Source organism: Lepidochelys kempii, chromosome 9 (assembly GCF_965140265.1).
Source record: "Lepidochelys kempii isolate rLepKem1 chromosome 9, rLepKem1.hap2, whole genome shotgun sequence".
Taxonomy (NCBI): Eukaryota; Metazoa; Chordata; order Testudines; family Cheloniidae; genus Lepidochelys; species Lepidochelys kempii.
Window position 1 is genome coordinate 15,389,120 of NC_133264.1, and position 17,594 is coordinate 15,406,713.

General features: G+C 41.1%; 1 protein-coding gene across 3 annotated transcripts in view; it reads right to left on the reverse strand.

The window, feature by feature from the left end:
- Positions 1 to 4,487: 4,487 nt before the first annotated feature.
- FNDC3B (fibronectin type III domain containing 3B) overlaps positions 4,488 to 17,594 on the reverse strand; it is a 358,046-nt gene continuing 344,939 nt past the window's right edge. For 2 of the 3 annotated variants that reach the window (XM_073359377.1, XM_073359376.1), the window contains exon 25: positions 4,488 to 7,954. In XM_073359377.1, coding sequence (XP_073215478.1) covers positions 7,643 to 7,954 — 312 coding nt within the window. In that variant the 3' untranslated portion in view covers positions 4,488 to 7,642. The remainder of the gene's footprint in view (positions 7,955 to 17,594) is intronic. The other variant, XM_073359375.1, reaches the window with a different exon arrangement.

A 17,594-nucleotide genomic window follows, 5' to 3' on the forward strand; every position in this document is an offset into this window, starting at 1 on the left:
AGGCTTGGGGGCTGACCTGAGTCTCCCCGGCATCAGCAGAATGTGCTCCTCGCTAGGAACCGGAGCTGGAATGGAGGTCTGTCTTGGAACTGGCAACTCCCTTGACCACAGCGGTGCTGACCTGGAAGGAATATGAGGCTCAGTGGATGGAGCCAACAGATCCAATGGCCTGTGCAGCTTCTTGTCATGCTTGTGCGCCTTGGAATGTGCCATTTCTCCATGGCCAGAACTTGTGGATGGAGCAGTATCCTTCTTGGGCCTGGAGGAAGACTTGCCATGCTTATGCACATGCTTCCTTGCTTCATGGCTAGGCCCCAATGCAGGGTCCATAGCAATGGTACCGGCAGAACAGGACTGGGTCTCCGTGGTAGGAGCTGAGCTCCTTGATTGCTCAGGCTGATGTACGGGGATGGGGTTCCCTGGTCTGGATCCAACTGTGGCCTCTTCGTGACCTCTGTGAGGTGTTTCTTGAGGTGAACAGCCTGGCCTTCCTGGGTATGGGCAAGGAAGGGGAGGCAGATACTGAACTTGGATGTGACATGGGCTTCCCCCAAGCAGTAAAGGTGCTTGTTGCTGACTGAGAACAAGCGAGGGCAGGAAGTGCAGATTTTGAACCCTGGAGTCTTCAGCATAATTCAGCACCCAGGAAAGGTGCTGGAGGGCAGGGGAGTGACTTGTGAAATGGCATCCCAAAGTCCTTAAAATCCTAAAAACTACTACTGACACTAAAACTCTGACAAAAAGCAACAAAAATATTAACTATGTACAGAAATAAAAGAAAGTCTTTTTTCTCAGTTTATAGAAGTGCGTCACAAGAGAACAGAAGAGGCTCCAACTCAGACCATGCTGTGCTGAGAAGGAACTAAGGTTGCGGTGGGTCCGCCCTGCCCTTTATCGCCTTGGACAAAACCATGTGGCAGAGCAAGGACCCCATGTGGACACAACTACTTTCAAAAGCTCCAGCTCCGGACTCATAGCACATGCATATAACCCTCAGGAGAATACAACAGGGACCATCCCTCGAAGAAGAACTGAAGAGTTGCTGCTTTACATGGCAAAATCTAAGAATGATTACAGTGCGGTTTGCATTTCCTGAAGTAAAATCCAACACTGGCATCTACCTTATCGCCCAAGCTCTCTACTTTCAGGCTCGGGTGAGAGGGGCCTACAGAGGACACACACATACCAGTAGCATGGGAACACATTATGCTCTGCCATATTAGCAATTGGGAAGCCAGCAAGAGGTATCCATAAATCCTATTTTACCAGTAGGCTGGTTGGAGACAATAACCTTAGATCAGAGGTGGCCAAACTACGGCCCCCGGGCCACATCCAGCCTCTGGGACCCTCCTGCCCGGCTCCTGAGCTCCCAGCCTGGTGGCTAGCCCCCTGCCCCTCCCCCGCCGTCTCTCCTCCCTCGCAGCCTCAGCGCACCGCGCTGCCGGCGCAATGATCTGGGGGGCCGGGCAGCGCAGCTGCAGAGCCGCGGCCTGACCCGGGGCTCTGGGCGGTGCGGGTGTAGCAGGGAGGGTTGGATAGAGGGCAGGGGAGTTGGGGTGGTGGTGGTGGTGGTCAGGGGGTGTGGGTGTGGATAGGGGCCGGGATAGTCAGAGGGTGGGGAACAGGGGGGTTGGATGGGGCAGAGGTCCTGGGGGTAGTCAGGAAGGAGAGGATGGGTTGGATGGGGCGGCAGGGGGCAGTCAGGGGTGGGGGGTTCGGGGGTGGTCAGGGGACAGGGAGCGGGGGGTGTGGTGGATGGGGAGACACACATCCTGTTTGGGGAGACACAGCCTCCCCTAACCGGCCCTCCATACAACTTTGGAGACCCAATGTGGCCCTCAGGCCAAAAAAGTTTGCTGGCCCCGGCCTCAGATGCTTTCCATCATCCTGCTCTCTCTTGTGATAATAAACTGATGTGTGTGTGTTTACAGAGGAGAATGTTTCATCATTCCTAGAAAATACAGTGAAGATTGTTATTCTATAGGTATTTTTGAAGGATGTGAGTAGATACATACAGTTGTGTTAAGTGCAGTCTAATGAGCAAATGTTGAGAGGCCAAATGAAAACAGTTACTTTTCCTTGAAGAAGGTGCACGTAAAATTTAAATTGCACTAATGGACAAAATAAATAGCAATAAAACTTAGTATTTACTTAGTGCTTTATATCTTCACTGGACTGTAAAAACATGACGAAAATTATATCAAGACAAAACACAGTAACATAATATTTACAGGGAATTATTTATGACAAATAAAGACATTGTTTACATTTATTTATTGAAATATTAGCTGAATTGTCTCCCTCTATATAAAATGTTTTGTTTTCAAGTAACAAATCATAACAGTATTTTTAGCTTACTAAAATATATCATCCATTCTTAAGAGATTCAGAAGAGTGTCAAAGTAATGTAAAAGTTTTTAATAAATGATTAAACACTTGATTTTAAAATTTATTTCTTACCAGCTTTTCACCACTGTTGTTCTGCACTGTTTTACTTTAAAACATAATGGCCAATGAAACTCATTGCCACATGATATTATTGATGCCAAGAGTTTAGCAGGATTCAAACAAGGACTGGACTCTGGATGTTTTTGTTATCTATATAAGAGTTAGCCAGAATTTGGAAGGGATATAAAGCCGTATGTATCAGAGAATAAACCAGACTTAACTCCTGGAAGGTAGGAAGAAACTATCCTTGTCGGCAACTTATTCATTTCTCTTTCCCTCTCCTTTTCTTTCCATACTCTTTGACTGTTCTAAACTTTGCCAGCTTAGCAACAGTAAAAGTTGAAGAAAACTTTGAAAAGTTAGAATAGCATTTTTCCTTTTGCCATTCTGTAACTTTTCCAAAGATGAAAGAAGAAAAGAAAAGAAAAGAAAGAGGAAAAGTGAAAAAACCCACTGCTGCTGGATATTATTGATTTTATTGCAGACAGAGGCAAAAAAGAAAGGAAAACAAGTAGAGAAGGGAGAAATATGAAATTTTAAGATTTCAAACTTTTTTTTCATTTTTCAAAAAACAAAATTTCAGAATTAAACAAAATTTCATGTTGTTTCAAAACTCCCATAGAAGAATTTAACAAAATATAACATTTTCCTGCAAAAGCATATTGTTTTTGACAAAACCCCACTGTTCACTGGGAACATTTTGATGAGCTCTATGTTTACGCTCCCACCTTAGTGATCAGTTTGCACCGGTTACATTTTCATGACTTTTCACAAGGAAAGGGGCCAGAACATACATTTGAGAAAAAAAAAAGTGGAGATTAACCTTTGCATTTGTTAGCTCCCCAAATTAGGGCTCGGGGGACATGTGCATGAGTTTTGATGGGCTGAGAAGGCTGTCTATATCAATTTATATTAGTGAACCATGGAAGATGACAAGCAATAGAAAGATCTCCTCAAAAACAATTAGCTGAAGCTTCCTCACCATTCACATGGGTACCATAGGGATGTTATCTTGTGATTGCAACGGTAGCCCAGGCTGTATTGGCATAACCACGCTGTCTGGTCAGGTTTGATCACTACAGCCAAATCACGTGCCCCCCATTATGTCTTTATGTTGCGAGCGTATTGCATCAAAATCCCTATTTAGGGTCATATCAAGCAAATCCGGGATCCCTGGCAAAGCCAGCTGATGTCAATGGAGTCTTTCTATTCAGGTCAATGGGTTTTGGATTGGGGCCCTAGTGGCCACAAGACTTGTGATGCAGAATGTAACCCTACTTGGAAGTAGATGAAGCTTTGCAATGGATGGACTAGGAACCAGCAATGTGCCTCCAATCAGCCTTATAAAAGAGAAGGAGGTTGAGTCCCCTAGGTGCACAAGACCTAAGCCATGCTTTGGGGGGGTGTCTCTTCTATTTACCCAGCCACACAAGAGGCTACAGCAGTCAGTGATGATTCTATCCTGTGACCAGACCATTTCAGTAGATAGGGTAATGTCCCAATAGACTGCTCATTCAGGAAGGTGCAACTCTTCTGTTGGGAACAGTAGTATCTGGGATAGAAATCGGAATGGAACTTGGGTTAAAAAAAAACAAAAAAACACCAAACACCAGGAGTTTGGCCAGCTTGCTCATCCCTAGTTTAGTGAGTTTTAATTATTCCAAGGCAGTATTTAGTGACCTTCTGGGACTACAGCATCCATTAGGGAAGCTATAGAAAATTAATGGACTTTGACAAGCACTTACAAAGCATTCTCTTTATAGTCTGAAAAGATGGTCCCAATATAATGACAAAGACAGGCAGATAATCACTCTGAACAGGAAAAGGAAGGATGAACCCTTTTAAAAATCCTTAAGATTCCAACTCAGCAACATACTGGGCTTGATTCATAGCTATTTCTCCAGTTTTAGGCTGCTGTAACTCCACTGGCAGGAAACAGACTAATACCTATAAGGATATAAAGGACAAAGTACTCAGTTAAAAATAACCATTGTTAATATCAGAAAGAATTAAAACATTTATTGGGCATAAATATATTACATATACACTACAGATACAGTTAAGTCTTACATACATAGCGTAGTATCTGCAAAATCTATACATTAAAATAGATATGGCAGTTTTAATACAATGCATATGAAATAGTCTAAAATTTACAATACAAGAAAACAGGATTATTTTTTCTCTTAAAGTTGAAAAGCTTGGAATGTATGTTCCCGTAGTGAGGTAAAACATTTTTATTTTTTTTTCAATTTAAAGAATTGTGCAAGGATAATGTTCATACACATTCAGTTAGGGCACTTTTCAATTGTGACATTGAATACTGAACTACTGTAGCCAACAAAACAGGATTAGAAAATTACAATATTTCAAGTTCATAAAGAAAAAGGCAGATAATATAAAAACGTTTCTTTCCATTTTTAATATATTTTAAATACTTATTTTTCCTTTTTTTATTTTAATTTATTTTTACACTTTCTTGGAGAGCACAGGGGTTTTGGGTTTGGTTCACATGACTGATATTTATTGGGCCAGGGAAAGGATATAAAGACGCACAGGGAACTAAAAAGCATCAGTAAATTGTTGCAATCATTGATAATGGAAGTAGAAGCGGGAATGGTTTAAAATCTGTAACACTTTATGGTTACATGAAAATGGATTATAATGGTATTACTAGGATTATAATGAATTATAATGGCAGTATATACAAAGTAAATACTGATGTCAAATTAACTTAATATGGGCCTGATCCAACTTGCATAGAAGACTTTTTCCATTAACTTCAATAGGAGTTGGATTGGGCTCTTTGATTACTGTGATTATAATGGATACCAAATGAATTAGAAATGCTTAAAGTGTTACAGATTTTTGTTCTCCAACCTTTGCTCACTGCTTGTAAAACTGCTCCATATTTTCAAACTTGCAGAAGAAAACAAATTATCCAAAGCAAGTTTTATTTATTACAGTATTTTTTTAAAAACACACCAGGCTTAGATTTTGTAGCAGCACTGCGAAAACAGTATTCCAAAAATTCAAAAAGGGAATCTATTCAAATCTGTGGGTTTTCAAACTACGGATGACATTTCATTGTTTTAAAAAATACATCTTCCCCCCCCCATTGAAGACAGCTGTGTATGCTTTGCTCACAAAATAGATGCAAGATCACAAAGTTTCATATCACAAATAAATTTAAATAAAATGTAAATAAATTTGACAAGCCATGACTTTGGCAAAAACAAAAACTTATATTTAGCTCAATGCCATCAGTTTGCAAGGCTAAATTAAACTAATTATAGTCAATAACAAAATACAGAACATTTGTAATATTTGCTACATCTAGAGAGGCACATGGAATCATTCATTAATCTTAGCACTTTCTTTCAAGAGATGATTATGTTTTTTGGATACATGTAAACGTTTCAATCACTGATAACCTTTTTGTTTTTTGGCATTTAATGCACTAGATGCTCCTATCTTTAAAAACACATGAAAATGTAAGAAGGTTAATAATACTAGGAATGCTGCCAGGTAAAAAGTTGACCTAAAGTACAACAGTATAAAACAGACAAAATGTAACATGCTACAAGGGGAAAAAAATTAGTACATAAGTACACTTCTTTATTTTTTATTTTTTTTACAATAAATAAAAGATTGCACTGTAATTGGCATTTAAAGTACTGGATGCAGTATATTGTATAAATAAACCTAAAACAAAAATAATGTGGGTGTCCCCATTACTTTGGTTAAGGGAATATTATGCTAATATAGGAAACTGCATCTTAGACAATGTAGAGAGAGCACAAAACAGCTATGACAGAAGCAAAACCAAGTAGCAAAAATATACAAAAACAAGAGGAAGGGATATACATTGTGTATCTGTTGCACCCTTTTGGAATTGATTTGCACCTCCAGCTCATTACTGTCCCTGAGGTACTCATACGTTGTTGACTTCAATATAAATAATCCAATGACTCGTGAGTTAAAAATCTAGTATTTTGATGGATTAACACATGTATGTGTGGGCCACTGCTGTAAGAAGAGAAATGATAAATTCAGATAACTTACTTTGGCTTTTGCAATGTATCAAATATTTTGATTGACTCTGTCATAAGAATAATGTAGGCATCCATTTAAGGTACTTAAATTAACTGACCTAATTTCTGATACTCCCAAGACAGGTCTATAAAATGGATCTTCCTCCAAATGTGACTGATTGACTGTAAAGATTGTTTACACTGAGCGTAAATCTTACATAATCAATAGAGGCAGTAAGCTGTCACCAGCTCTAATCTTAGAAATCAGGCTGAACAAAATAGAATATAATAAATCTATTGATTAAAAGTAGTTATATATACACACACAACAACAAACAAAGTTAAAGCAGCTTTCCAACAGCTGAACATGGGAATAACTAACTATTGCACAATGCCCTCTTACTTAAAGTTACTGCTACGAATCAAAATGCTTAAAAAAAAATCTATAATGCTTCATAATTTATATGCAGTTTGATTATCTGATTTCTTATACAGGCAGTTCATAGTGTTGTAACCAAAGAAATAACAGATAATTAAAAAAGTTTTAGATGGCAGTACATTGTTTTGATTTAAATGCACTAAGCAGTTAAAATAATTGAGTGTACATTTTATCTTGAAAAAAACTGGGACAAATGTATTGTAGTGAATAAATCATAGGTAACATTGGTAATACTGGTCGGTGAAAGACTGGTACTGTTGACTAACACTGCATTCTAGCCTTATTACTATACACACTTGTGATTAATGTTTACAGATACAGAAGAGACAAAATAAGTGACTGAGGATTATAATTTACTAAATTGTAACATATATGAAAGACTATAAGGACGTCAGTGGGGAAAAAAAATCAAAACCAAACCAACCAAACAAAAAAAACCGTAAAGGCAAATTGATTGCAATTCCGAAACTTTGAAGGAAAAAAATCTTGCTTTTGGTATCTGGTTTGCTTATTTCTCCAGTTTGACCTCTTCCTAGTTTTGAATTTCAAAAAGGTGCACCAAAACACTGATTTATCTTTTTCCTAGCTAGAACTGTAAAAATAAGAGAAGTATATAAAATGCATGGTAGAACAAAAAGATTTCAAGGAATATCTGAATAAATGTGTGGATTATAATGCGTAGCATTAGTTAAATTTATACCTCAAACTTTCATTGGATTCTCTACTTCATAAAGAAGTACTGTAATATAAAGGCAAATAAAATTGACAAAAATGCAAAGCCAATAACAATGAGGGTTGCCCACTGTCCATCAGTAAGCATCATGCTCTTTATCTTAGGATCATCTATGCTTCCCAATTCCCCTGTAAGCATGATCTCCCTTTGTTGGAGCATAAAGGCAACAGACGGGCTGAAAGGTCCACTAAGTTCCTGTGAGGTATCCAAGCATCGGCGACATACGCAGACACGGAATCGGTAGTCTGTGTTGGTCTGAAGGCCTGGGATTTGGAATGTTGTCTCATCTCCCTTGTACACCTGCAAAACAAATTAAAATTCACAATCAAATTTAAAAATCAATGGACATTCATGTGCCAAAGATTTTTTTCATATCAACACCATTCATAAATAGCATTATGCTATCCTTGACAGAACATCATTTGTGAGAGATTTAGATTTCAAATACTCAGTTTACTACTTCATAATCTAAATAGTGGTATAGGCATTTTATGAAACCAACTGCCTGATCCTACATTACATACATAGCTACAAGTTCCAATGAAGTTCAGGAGAGTTTTAGTTTTGCAGGGGTTTGTCATCAGACCTTTAAAGCAAACCATTAAAGCTGAGTTCTTTCAGGAAGCATCCAAACTAATTTTAGGGCAAGAACTTAGTATGTCACAAGCAGTCAAAGAAGCCAGAACATGGAGCAGAGAGGACTGTACAACAGATGGTCAAATATGGCAATTCTCCATATTCAGTACTTGTGAACATCTAGTGAACACACAGAGAAAGACAAAAACAAAGGCAGGAAAGATTTCAAGCAATTAGTCCATCTCAGGAAGCAAAACTTTCCGAACATTTTGGTGGTTCAATAAATAATATAAACAACATAAAAGTTATGCTTTATCAACATAACAATATAAATACAGATTTGGGGCCAAATTCTGCCATATAATGCATTCCACTCACAGGTCTGAGGGCAATATTTGTCCAACAAATGGAGAAAACCTGCAAAATCATGTTATTGGAAGGCAGTTTTAGAATAATCCTAAACTAGTTACAAGTTTTGTTTCGATGCAACTTATTTTTCAATTGTTGTCTTCATATTTCCCTTAAGAGTTATGGCCTATAACTTTACAATTTTACAGTAGTAGCAGTAGTCCATAAATGGCCCTAGCCTTTTATATATACAAAAGGATGAGATGTTTATTAGAACAGCATACACAAAGTGTTGGGAGTTTATTGATTGTTCAAAGCTAACAGTTACTTTTCAACAGAGAGATTCATTTCCTCTTTAATGATAGTCACCAAACGCTAGCATATGTGAGTAAAAATACATTGGTTTTTACAGCTGACAGGTGAAATCACTTTTCCAAGATTACCTACTGTATGAATCATGGCCAGAAATAAAATCTGATGATCTCCAAAAAAGAAGCAAAGGGCCAGAGATAAACTGTTTCTTGAAATATGTATGACATCCTGAGAGTGGGAAAACAAAATATACAAAGCATGTGGACAAGGTTGATCCAGTTGATATACTTGGACGTTCAGAAAGATCCCACACCAAAGGCTCTTAAGCAAAAGTAAACAGTCATGGGATAAGAGGGAAGGTCCGCTCATGGATCAGTAACAGGTTAAAAGATAGTAAACAAAGAGTAGGAAAAAAAGGTCAGTTTTCACAATGGAAAGAGAACTGGCAGGTACTGGGACCTGGGCTGTTCAACATAGTCATAAATGTTCTGGAAAAGGGGATGTACAATGAGATGGCAAAGTTTGTAGATGATATTAAATTACTCAAGATAGTTAAGTCCAAAGCTGACTGATAAGAGTTTCAAAGAGATCTCACAAAAAACTGGTTTACTCAGCAACAAAATGACAGATGAAATTCAATGTTGATAAGTGCAAAGTAATGCACACTGGAAAATATAATCCCATCTATACATATAAAATGATGGTCTAAATTAGGTGTTACCACCCAAGAAAGAAATCTTGGAGTCATTGTGGATAGTTCTCTGCAAACGTCTGCTCAGTGTGCAGCGGCAGTCAAGAAAGCTAACAGAATGTTAGGAAGCATTAGGAAAGGGATAGATAATAAGACAGAAAATATCATAATGCCACTAAATAAATCCATGGTGCCTTGATGACTGTGTGCAGTTCTGGTTGCCCCATCTCAAAAAAGATATATTAGAATTGGAAAGAGTACAGATAAGGGCAACAAAAATGATTAGGGTATGGAACAGCTTCTATATGAGTAGAGATTAAAAAAGAGTTGGACTGGTCATCTTATAAAAGACACGACTAAGGGGAGATATAATAGAGGTCTATGAAATCATGAATGCTGTGGAGAAAAAGTGTTACTTATCTCTTCACATAATACAAGACCAGAGGTCACCCAATGAAATTAATAGGCAGCAGGTTTAAAACAAACATAAGGAAGTATTTTTTCACACAACACACAGTCAACCTATGGAACTCATTGCCGGGGATGTTGCAAATACCAGAAGTATAAATGGGTTCAAAAAAAGAATTAGATACAGAGTTATCTGTGTGTTCAATTGCTATTCATTTGAGCTATTCCTTTTATTTGGATGTGCAATGTTGTATTTTGTTTTCTAGCTCTACATATAAGAAGTTTTTTGTCAGCTCAGTTTTAATTTCTCTTTTGTTTCCCATTTATAAACCAGAACTCTCCCATTCAAGTGAATGGAGCCTCTCTTGAGGCTTCCATTCCTGCTGTGGGAAAATTAAAAACTGATTAAACAGCAAGAGGCAAGACAAGCTCTTCAACTTCTGAAGAGATGGAGGCAGTCTAATTTTTTCACAGGAGGCTTATGTGGCATGCAACACATTGTTTTGCATTTCAGTGTTCAATAAAATACCAACCTTAATCTTTTGCTACATAAATTGTTGTCAATGGTTATGTGTTTGTAGGATTAACATTAACTCCATTTCACTTTTTTCACTTAAATCTCAACACCCACTCCCAGTTATTTATGCAGATTCATATTTTCTCCCACTTACTCTGATTCATACTCACTGAGTCATAAATTCTCTAAATTGTATTACCATTAACAGGTTAAGTTTTGGATACATTAAAAATTGGATAAAATGCAACCAAGAGGAACTTTACATAAGAATGGCCGTACTGTGTGAGACCAATGGTCCATCTAGCTCAGCATCTATCTTCCTATGGTGGCTAGTGCCAGATGCTTCAGAAGGAATGAACAAAACAGGACAATTCTGAGTGAGCCACCCCATGTGGTCCAATCCCAGCTTCTGGCAGTAGGAGATTTAGGGACACCTGGAGCATGGGATTATGTCCCTGGAGCATCTTAGTTAATGGCCATTAATGGTCCTATCCTCTGTGAACATATCTAATTCTTTTTTGAACCCAGTTATACTTCTGGTATTTGCAACATCCCCTGGCAATGAGTTCCGTAGGTTGACTGTGTGTTGTGTGAAAAAATACTTCCTTATGTTTGTTTTAAACCTGCTGCCTATTAATTTCATTGGATGACCTCTGGTCTTGTATTATGTGAAGAGATAAGTAATACTTTTTCTCCACAGCATTCATGATTTCATAGACCTCTATCATATCTCCCCTTAGTCATGTCTTTTATAAGATGACCAGTCCAACTCTTTTTTAATCTCTACTCATATAGAAGCTTTTCCATACCCTAATCATTTTTGTTGCCCTTATCTGTACTCTTTCCAATTCTAATATATCTTTCCTGTTAAGGGGGTGCCTTTACAAAGCTTAAATTGAAATAGACATTCAAGACCTCAATAATGGACCGATCATCATGTTCTCCCCTGCATTTACACCTCAGCCAAGAAATCAGTATTTTATTACCTTCAAAGGCCTGGGTCAAGACGTGCTATGGATTTTTAATGCCTCTAAGCCAGCCACAATCTCTCCATATACACTATTGATGAGGTTCATTTTAGAAAGCAATACTACTTGGATCCAAAAGTTAAATAAAAAAATAAAGCATGTAAACTAAGACTCATATTCTCCCCCTATTTCATGGTGTTCAACATTCATGGAGAGTTTGGCATCAAAGCAGTAGGTAGAAAAGACAGTTACCTTTTCCGTAACTGGTGTTCTTCAAGATATGTTGCTCATGTCTATTTCACAATAGGTGTGCGTGCTCGCCACGTGCATCAGTGTCAGAAGTTTTTCCCCTAGCAGTACCCATAGGGGAGCGCCCCTAGCAACCCTTGGAGTGGTGCCTCCATGGTGCGGTATAAGGGGCATTGCACGCTCCCCCCACCCTCAGTTCCTTCTTGCCAGACAACTCCAACAGAGGGGAAGGAGGGCGGGAAGTGGAATAGATATGAGCAACACATCTCGAAGAACACCAATTACGGAAAAGGTAATTGTTTTTTCTTCTTCAAGTGATTGCTCATGTGTATTCCACAATAGGTAATTCCAAGCTATATCTGTTGGAGTTGGGTGGGAGTTCACAAACCCTCAGGATGGAGCACAGCCCTGCTGAAGCCGGCGTCTTCCCTGGTCTGGGAGAAGATCGCATAATGCGAGATGAACGTGTGAACTGAAGACCATGTGGCAGCCCTGCAAATGTCCTGAATGGGGACATGGGCTAAAAAGGCAGCTGATGAGGCTTGCGCCCTAGTAGAGTGTTCCCTCACAATCGACAGTGGAGGGATTCCCGCCAGGTCATAACAAGTATGGATGCACGAGATGATACAGTTGGAGAGCTGCCAACCCTCATGTGCTCGGCTGAGGCGATGAACATTTGTGAGGACTTCCTGAATGGCTTAGTCCGCTCAAAGTAAAAGGCCAGAGCCCACCTCACATCCAGCGTGTTGAGGCGGCGCTCCTCACTGGACACATGGGGCTTGGGGCAGAGGACCGGCAGGAAAATGTTCTGACTCATGTGGTAGGCGGAGACCACCTTCGGGAGGAACAAAGGGTATGGGCGGAGCTGGACCTTATCCTTATGGAACACCACGTATGGGGGCTCGGAGGTCAGGGCCCTGAGTTCCGAGACCCACCTAGCTGACGTGATCGCTACCAGGAAGACTACCTTCCACGAGAGGTGCGACCAGGAGCACGTAGCTAATGGCTCAAATCGGGGGCCCGTCAGTCGGTCCAGCACCAAGTTAAGGTCCCACCGCGGGACACGGGGCCTAACATACGGGAAGAGATGATCCAATCCTTTAAGGAATCAGCCTAGAAGAATACCATGTGCCCCGCATCGGCGGGTGGAAGGCCAATATGCCCGCCAAGTGCACCTTGATGGAAGAGGGTGCCAGGCCCTGGGCTCTAAGGTGAAGGAGGTAGTCCAAAATGAGCTGGATTGGGGCAGTCATGGGGGAAAACGTCCCGCTCAGCTGCCCATCGGGAAAACTGAGACCACTTTGCCAAGTAGGCTCAGCACATGGAGGGTCGCCTGCTTTCCAAGAGGATGCACTGAACCCCTTCCAAGCGTGTCCGTTCCTCCCGGCCTAACCACTGAGCAGCCATACCGTCAGGTGGAGAGCCGCTAGGTTGGGGTGGAGGAGGCGGCCCTGGTCCTGGGAGAGGAGGTCTGGGCAGGACGGTAACGGCCACGGTGGCAGGCTCGTTAGTGTCCCGTACCAATGCTACCTGGGCCACGCTGGGACAATCAGGAGGACCAAGGCCTAGTCCGTCTTTATCTTTTCCAGGACCTTGCCGATCAGTGGGAACGGGGGAAAGGCACAGAGAAACTGGCCTGACCAGGACAGGAGGAAGGCATCGGAGGTAGTGCCCTGTCCCAGCATCCCCGCCCCTGGAGCAGAACTGGGGACAGTGACGGTTCTGCTGAGTCACGAACAAGTCCACCCCCCCTACGGGTACTGCTAGGGGAAAAAACTTCTGACACCCATGCACATGGCGAGCACGCACACCTATTGTGGAATACACACGAGCAATCACTCGAAGAATAATATAATCCTTAACACATGTAATCTGTCTTAAATTCTAGCACTATACAACATATTTTCTTACTACAAATCTCCATGATTCACCACATCTTTCTTCTCTTGTCATATTGGTGATCTTTCCTTGTCTTCCCATGCCCAAAAAAGAATTTAGCCATTAGGGTCAGTATGCTATGCAACAGAAGGTGCCAACACATGCAAACGTTGTAACCGTCTGTAGAAATAATCTGATGACTGAAATTCCTATTGCAAGTGCATGCCGCTCTTTTTAGGTGTCTCCCTTCTTATATCAACTAGTCACTGCTGTTAGGATATAGATATTCAGGCCTGTCTGTAAAGGCCTATACTCTAAGAATTTAGGTGTATTCTTATCACTTGGCTAGTGATAGAGGTATAAAAGAAAGAATCAAAACCACTGTCTGCCAGTGTAAGGGCCTTCTCTTACTGTGACAGTTTGTGGCCCTGTTCTTAGGCTCAGGCCTTTGGCTAAGCAGCAGAGGCAGCCATAAGCTGGGAAGCGAACGGTCACATCCTCACATTCCAAACTAGTCACATTGAAATAAGGTGCTATTGGGCTGTTAGGCACTATCAGGACAGGATTGTATTCCTATCACCTCCAGAGAAAGGGAAGTGCCTAGAAAATGTAAAAGGAAACTTAGTTTGATAGCATCCTGTCTGGCAAGAACTCACTTATCAATAGCTGGGATGTGAAATCCTCACTTCTGTATTGTTTTGTCATTATAGTTCCCACTTTGCTATTGTTTGTCTGTATAATCTCTGTCTGGTTCTGTGATTGTTCCTGTCTGCTGTATAATTAATTTTGCTGGGTGTAAACTAATTGAGGTGGTGGGATATAATTGGTTACATAATCATGTTACAATACGTTAGGATTGGTTAGTTAAATTTCAGGAAAATGATTGGTTAAGGTATAGCTAAGCAGAACTCAAGTTTTACTATATAATCTGTAGTCAATGAGGAAGTGACTGGGCATGGGTGGGGGTGGGCATGTGGGTGTGTGAGATGGGAACAGGGAATGGGGGTAAGAAAATTGGAATCATGTTTTGCTAAAGGGGGAAATGGGAACAGGGAATGGGAGTAAGGAAGTTGGAATCATGTTTGGCTAAGGGCAGGAATGGGAACAGGGACACACGTGTAAGGCTTTGTGGTGTCAGAGCTGGGAAGGAGGATACTAAGGAAGGAAACTGGAATCATGCTTGCTGGAAGTTCACCCCAATAAACATCGAATTGTTTGCACCTTTGGACTTCGGGTATTGTTGCTCTCTGTTCATGCGAGAAGGACCAGGGAAGTAAGTGGGTGAAGGAATAAGCCCCCTAACAACTGCTACCATATGGCCAGATAACAATCCTGTTACTAATGGCTGTTGGGCAGAAGTAACTGCCTGATTATCTCTCTATGCCATATGATTTGGGAAGTTAGTGCTTCAACCTACGCACAAATACAAGTTGTCAAACAAAGAAAAAGAAATAGAAATCTGAAGAGGAAATGTAGGTTACATGAGTAGTTGAAGGAGGATAACTTGCTTAGGCAATCCCACTCTTAGAATGTATCTATCCATTTATCTAACTTAGATACTTACATCCCCTGTCCCTCTTACTGTAGTACCTGAGTACCTCACAATTTTTAATACATTAATACTTAGCAAACCTCTTTGAATAACTTATGCCATCAGGACTGCCATTTAATTTAATTAATTAATTTATTTCAATTTTAAGAAACATAAACAACGCCCCTCCCAGGTCTCTAGCCACCCTTGCCATAAATTAACACTCTTGCTGTCACAACCAGCACACCTAAAACAAAATGAAAACCTAAAAAAACAAATACAGAAATCTAATTAAATAGGAAGCTTACATTTAAATAACGGTAGGGCTGGGATAAATACAAACAATCTTCATATTATTCAAAAAGTTAGTTGGGTAAATTGATGATGTTACCTGTTTTCCTGTAAGGATGTTACATCCTAAGGTAACTGGGAAGCTAAATACAGTTTAAATCGCAGATAGAGAAAGATTTAGATCTTCATTATGGGGTAATAAATATAGATGACCAAGAAAGTCCAATTAAGCAGAACAAATGATGACACTTCTTAGAATCAGACCAGAGATTCAGAAGTGAGACAAGAGTGAATTTAAAAAAGGACTACAAACAGTTTGAAACTCAGTGCTGACCAAGAGTGAAGACGATAAATAACTGCAACTCTCTTTCATTAGAAACAGCAGGTCAGTCCTCAGCTCATGTAAACTGGCATGGTTCCAAAGATTTCAATGGTAGGTGAGTTCAACGAAGCTATGCTGATTGGCACCCACTGAGGATCTGGCCCAGTAAGGACAACAATAAGGGAAATGGCAACTTTGGTCTTTGAACAAGAAAAGGAAATAGGCAGCTTGTTAAAGAAGTTTAGTTAAAATCTAACAGAACCAGCAATTATAAATTGTGGTGTATAAGGCAAATGCTAATGAGCAAGTTTATCAGCTTAATGATCAACATCTTAGAGCTTGTGGGAAAAAGGAAAATAAAAACCACACTAAAATAAATTTAAGAAATGTTTTGGTTAATATTTCTTTCTCTAATACTCTTCTAAGAGAGGAAGGAAGTCTCCTAACTGAGGTTCAGTTCCTTGCTCTGCGACACACTTCCTGTGCGACCTCACACAAATCACTCTTTGGGCTTCCATTCCCTATCTGTAAAATGGGGATATACCTCACAGGGGGTGTTGTGAGGATAAACACAGTGAAGCACTATGGTTATGGGGGCCATGTAAGTACCTAAGATTGACTGTAGACCCTTCACATATGATTGTACAGCACTTAGCACAATGAAACCCCAATCTTCAGGGTCCTAGGCACTACCACAATATACATATTTAATAATAATAATAATAATAATCTGAGTAGGTACTCATATGGTCATCATCACTGTAGCATCTTCTGGGTCAGGTGTTGATTCTAGCTATACATGAGCTGCCTATTAAAGCATGCATGCTTTGTATCCTCTCTCAGCAATGGGTAGGCAATTATTATTGTGTACACCATTCACAAATGGCTGCAGCAGCTGCTTCATTCACATCTGGCTGCAGTGGCAACCCTGGAGTCATTACACAGACAAATATCCCACTGATGTCAATGGAAGTTTGTCTTCATTACAGTTCCCGGGCGGGGTCAATACAGAGTTTCACCCTGCTCTATATCAGGGGTTCTCAAACTTCATTGCACCGTGACCCCCTTCTGACAACAAAAATTGCTACACGACCCCAGGAGGGGGGACTGAAACCTGAGCCCCGTTGCCCTGGGCTGGAGGGCCAAAGCTGAAGCCCAAAGGCTTCAGCCCCGGGCAGGGGGCTTGTAACCTGAGCCCCATCACCAGGGCTGAAGCCATCGGGCTTTGGCTTCAGCCCCAGGTGATACGGCATGGGCTTCAGTTTCGGCCCCAGGCCCCAGCAAGTCTAACACCAGCCCTGGCGACTCCATTAAGACGGGGTGGCAACCCACTTTGGGTCCCAACCCACACTTTGAGAACTGCTGCTCTAAGCAGAGAAGAAATCATTTGTTTGACAGTTCTTTGGGCTGGGGCATCTCTCTCTGGAACCGACTAAATGGATCACTGAACTGAAGTTTATTTTATATAGAAGCAGAGGCAGATTAAGGTTTCTTGGGATTGTGGGCTGGAGCAAGTGGGGAGCCCCCCACCCTTTCCGCCTACGGTCCTACCTCCATTCTGCCTCTTCTGCCTGTGGCCCTGCCCATGGCCCCACCCCATTCTGCCCCTTTCCCCCTCCGCCCAGCCCCGTTCCACACACAGTCAGCCCCATTCTGCCCCTCCACGGCGGCCCTGCAATGTTGCTCCTTTCTGCCCCTCTCCCCCCGTGGCCCCAAGACGGGAGAAGCTCTGTCCCCTACCCCCATGACCCCAGGCCGCAGCAGGGAGTGAGAGCTCCTCCAGTCCTGGGGCCGCAGGCGTAGTTTGACTGCTATATTTGGGAGGGCAAAGCGCACCGATGCACATGTG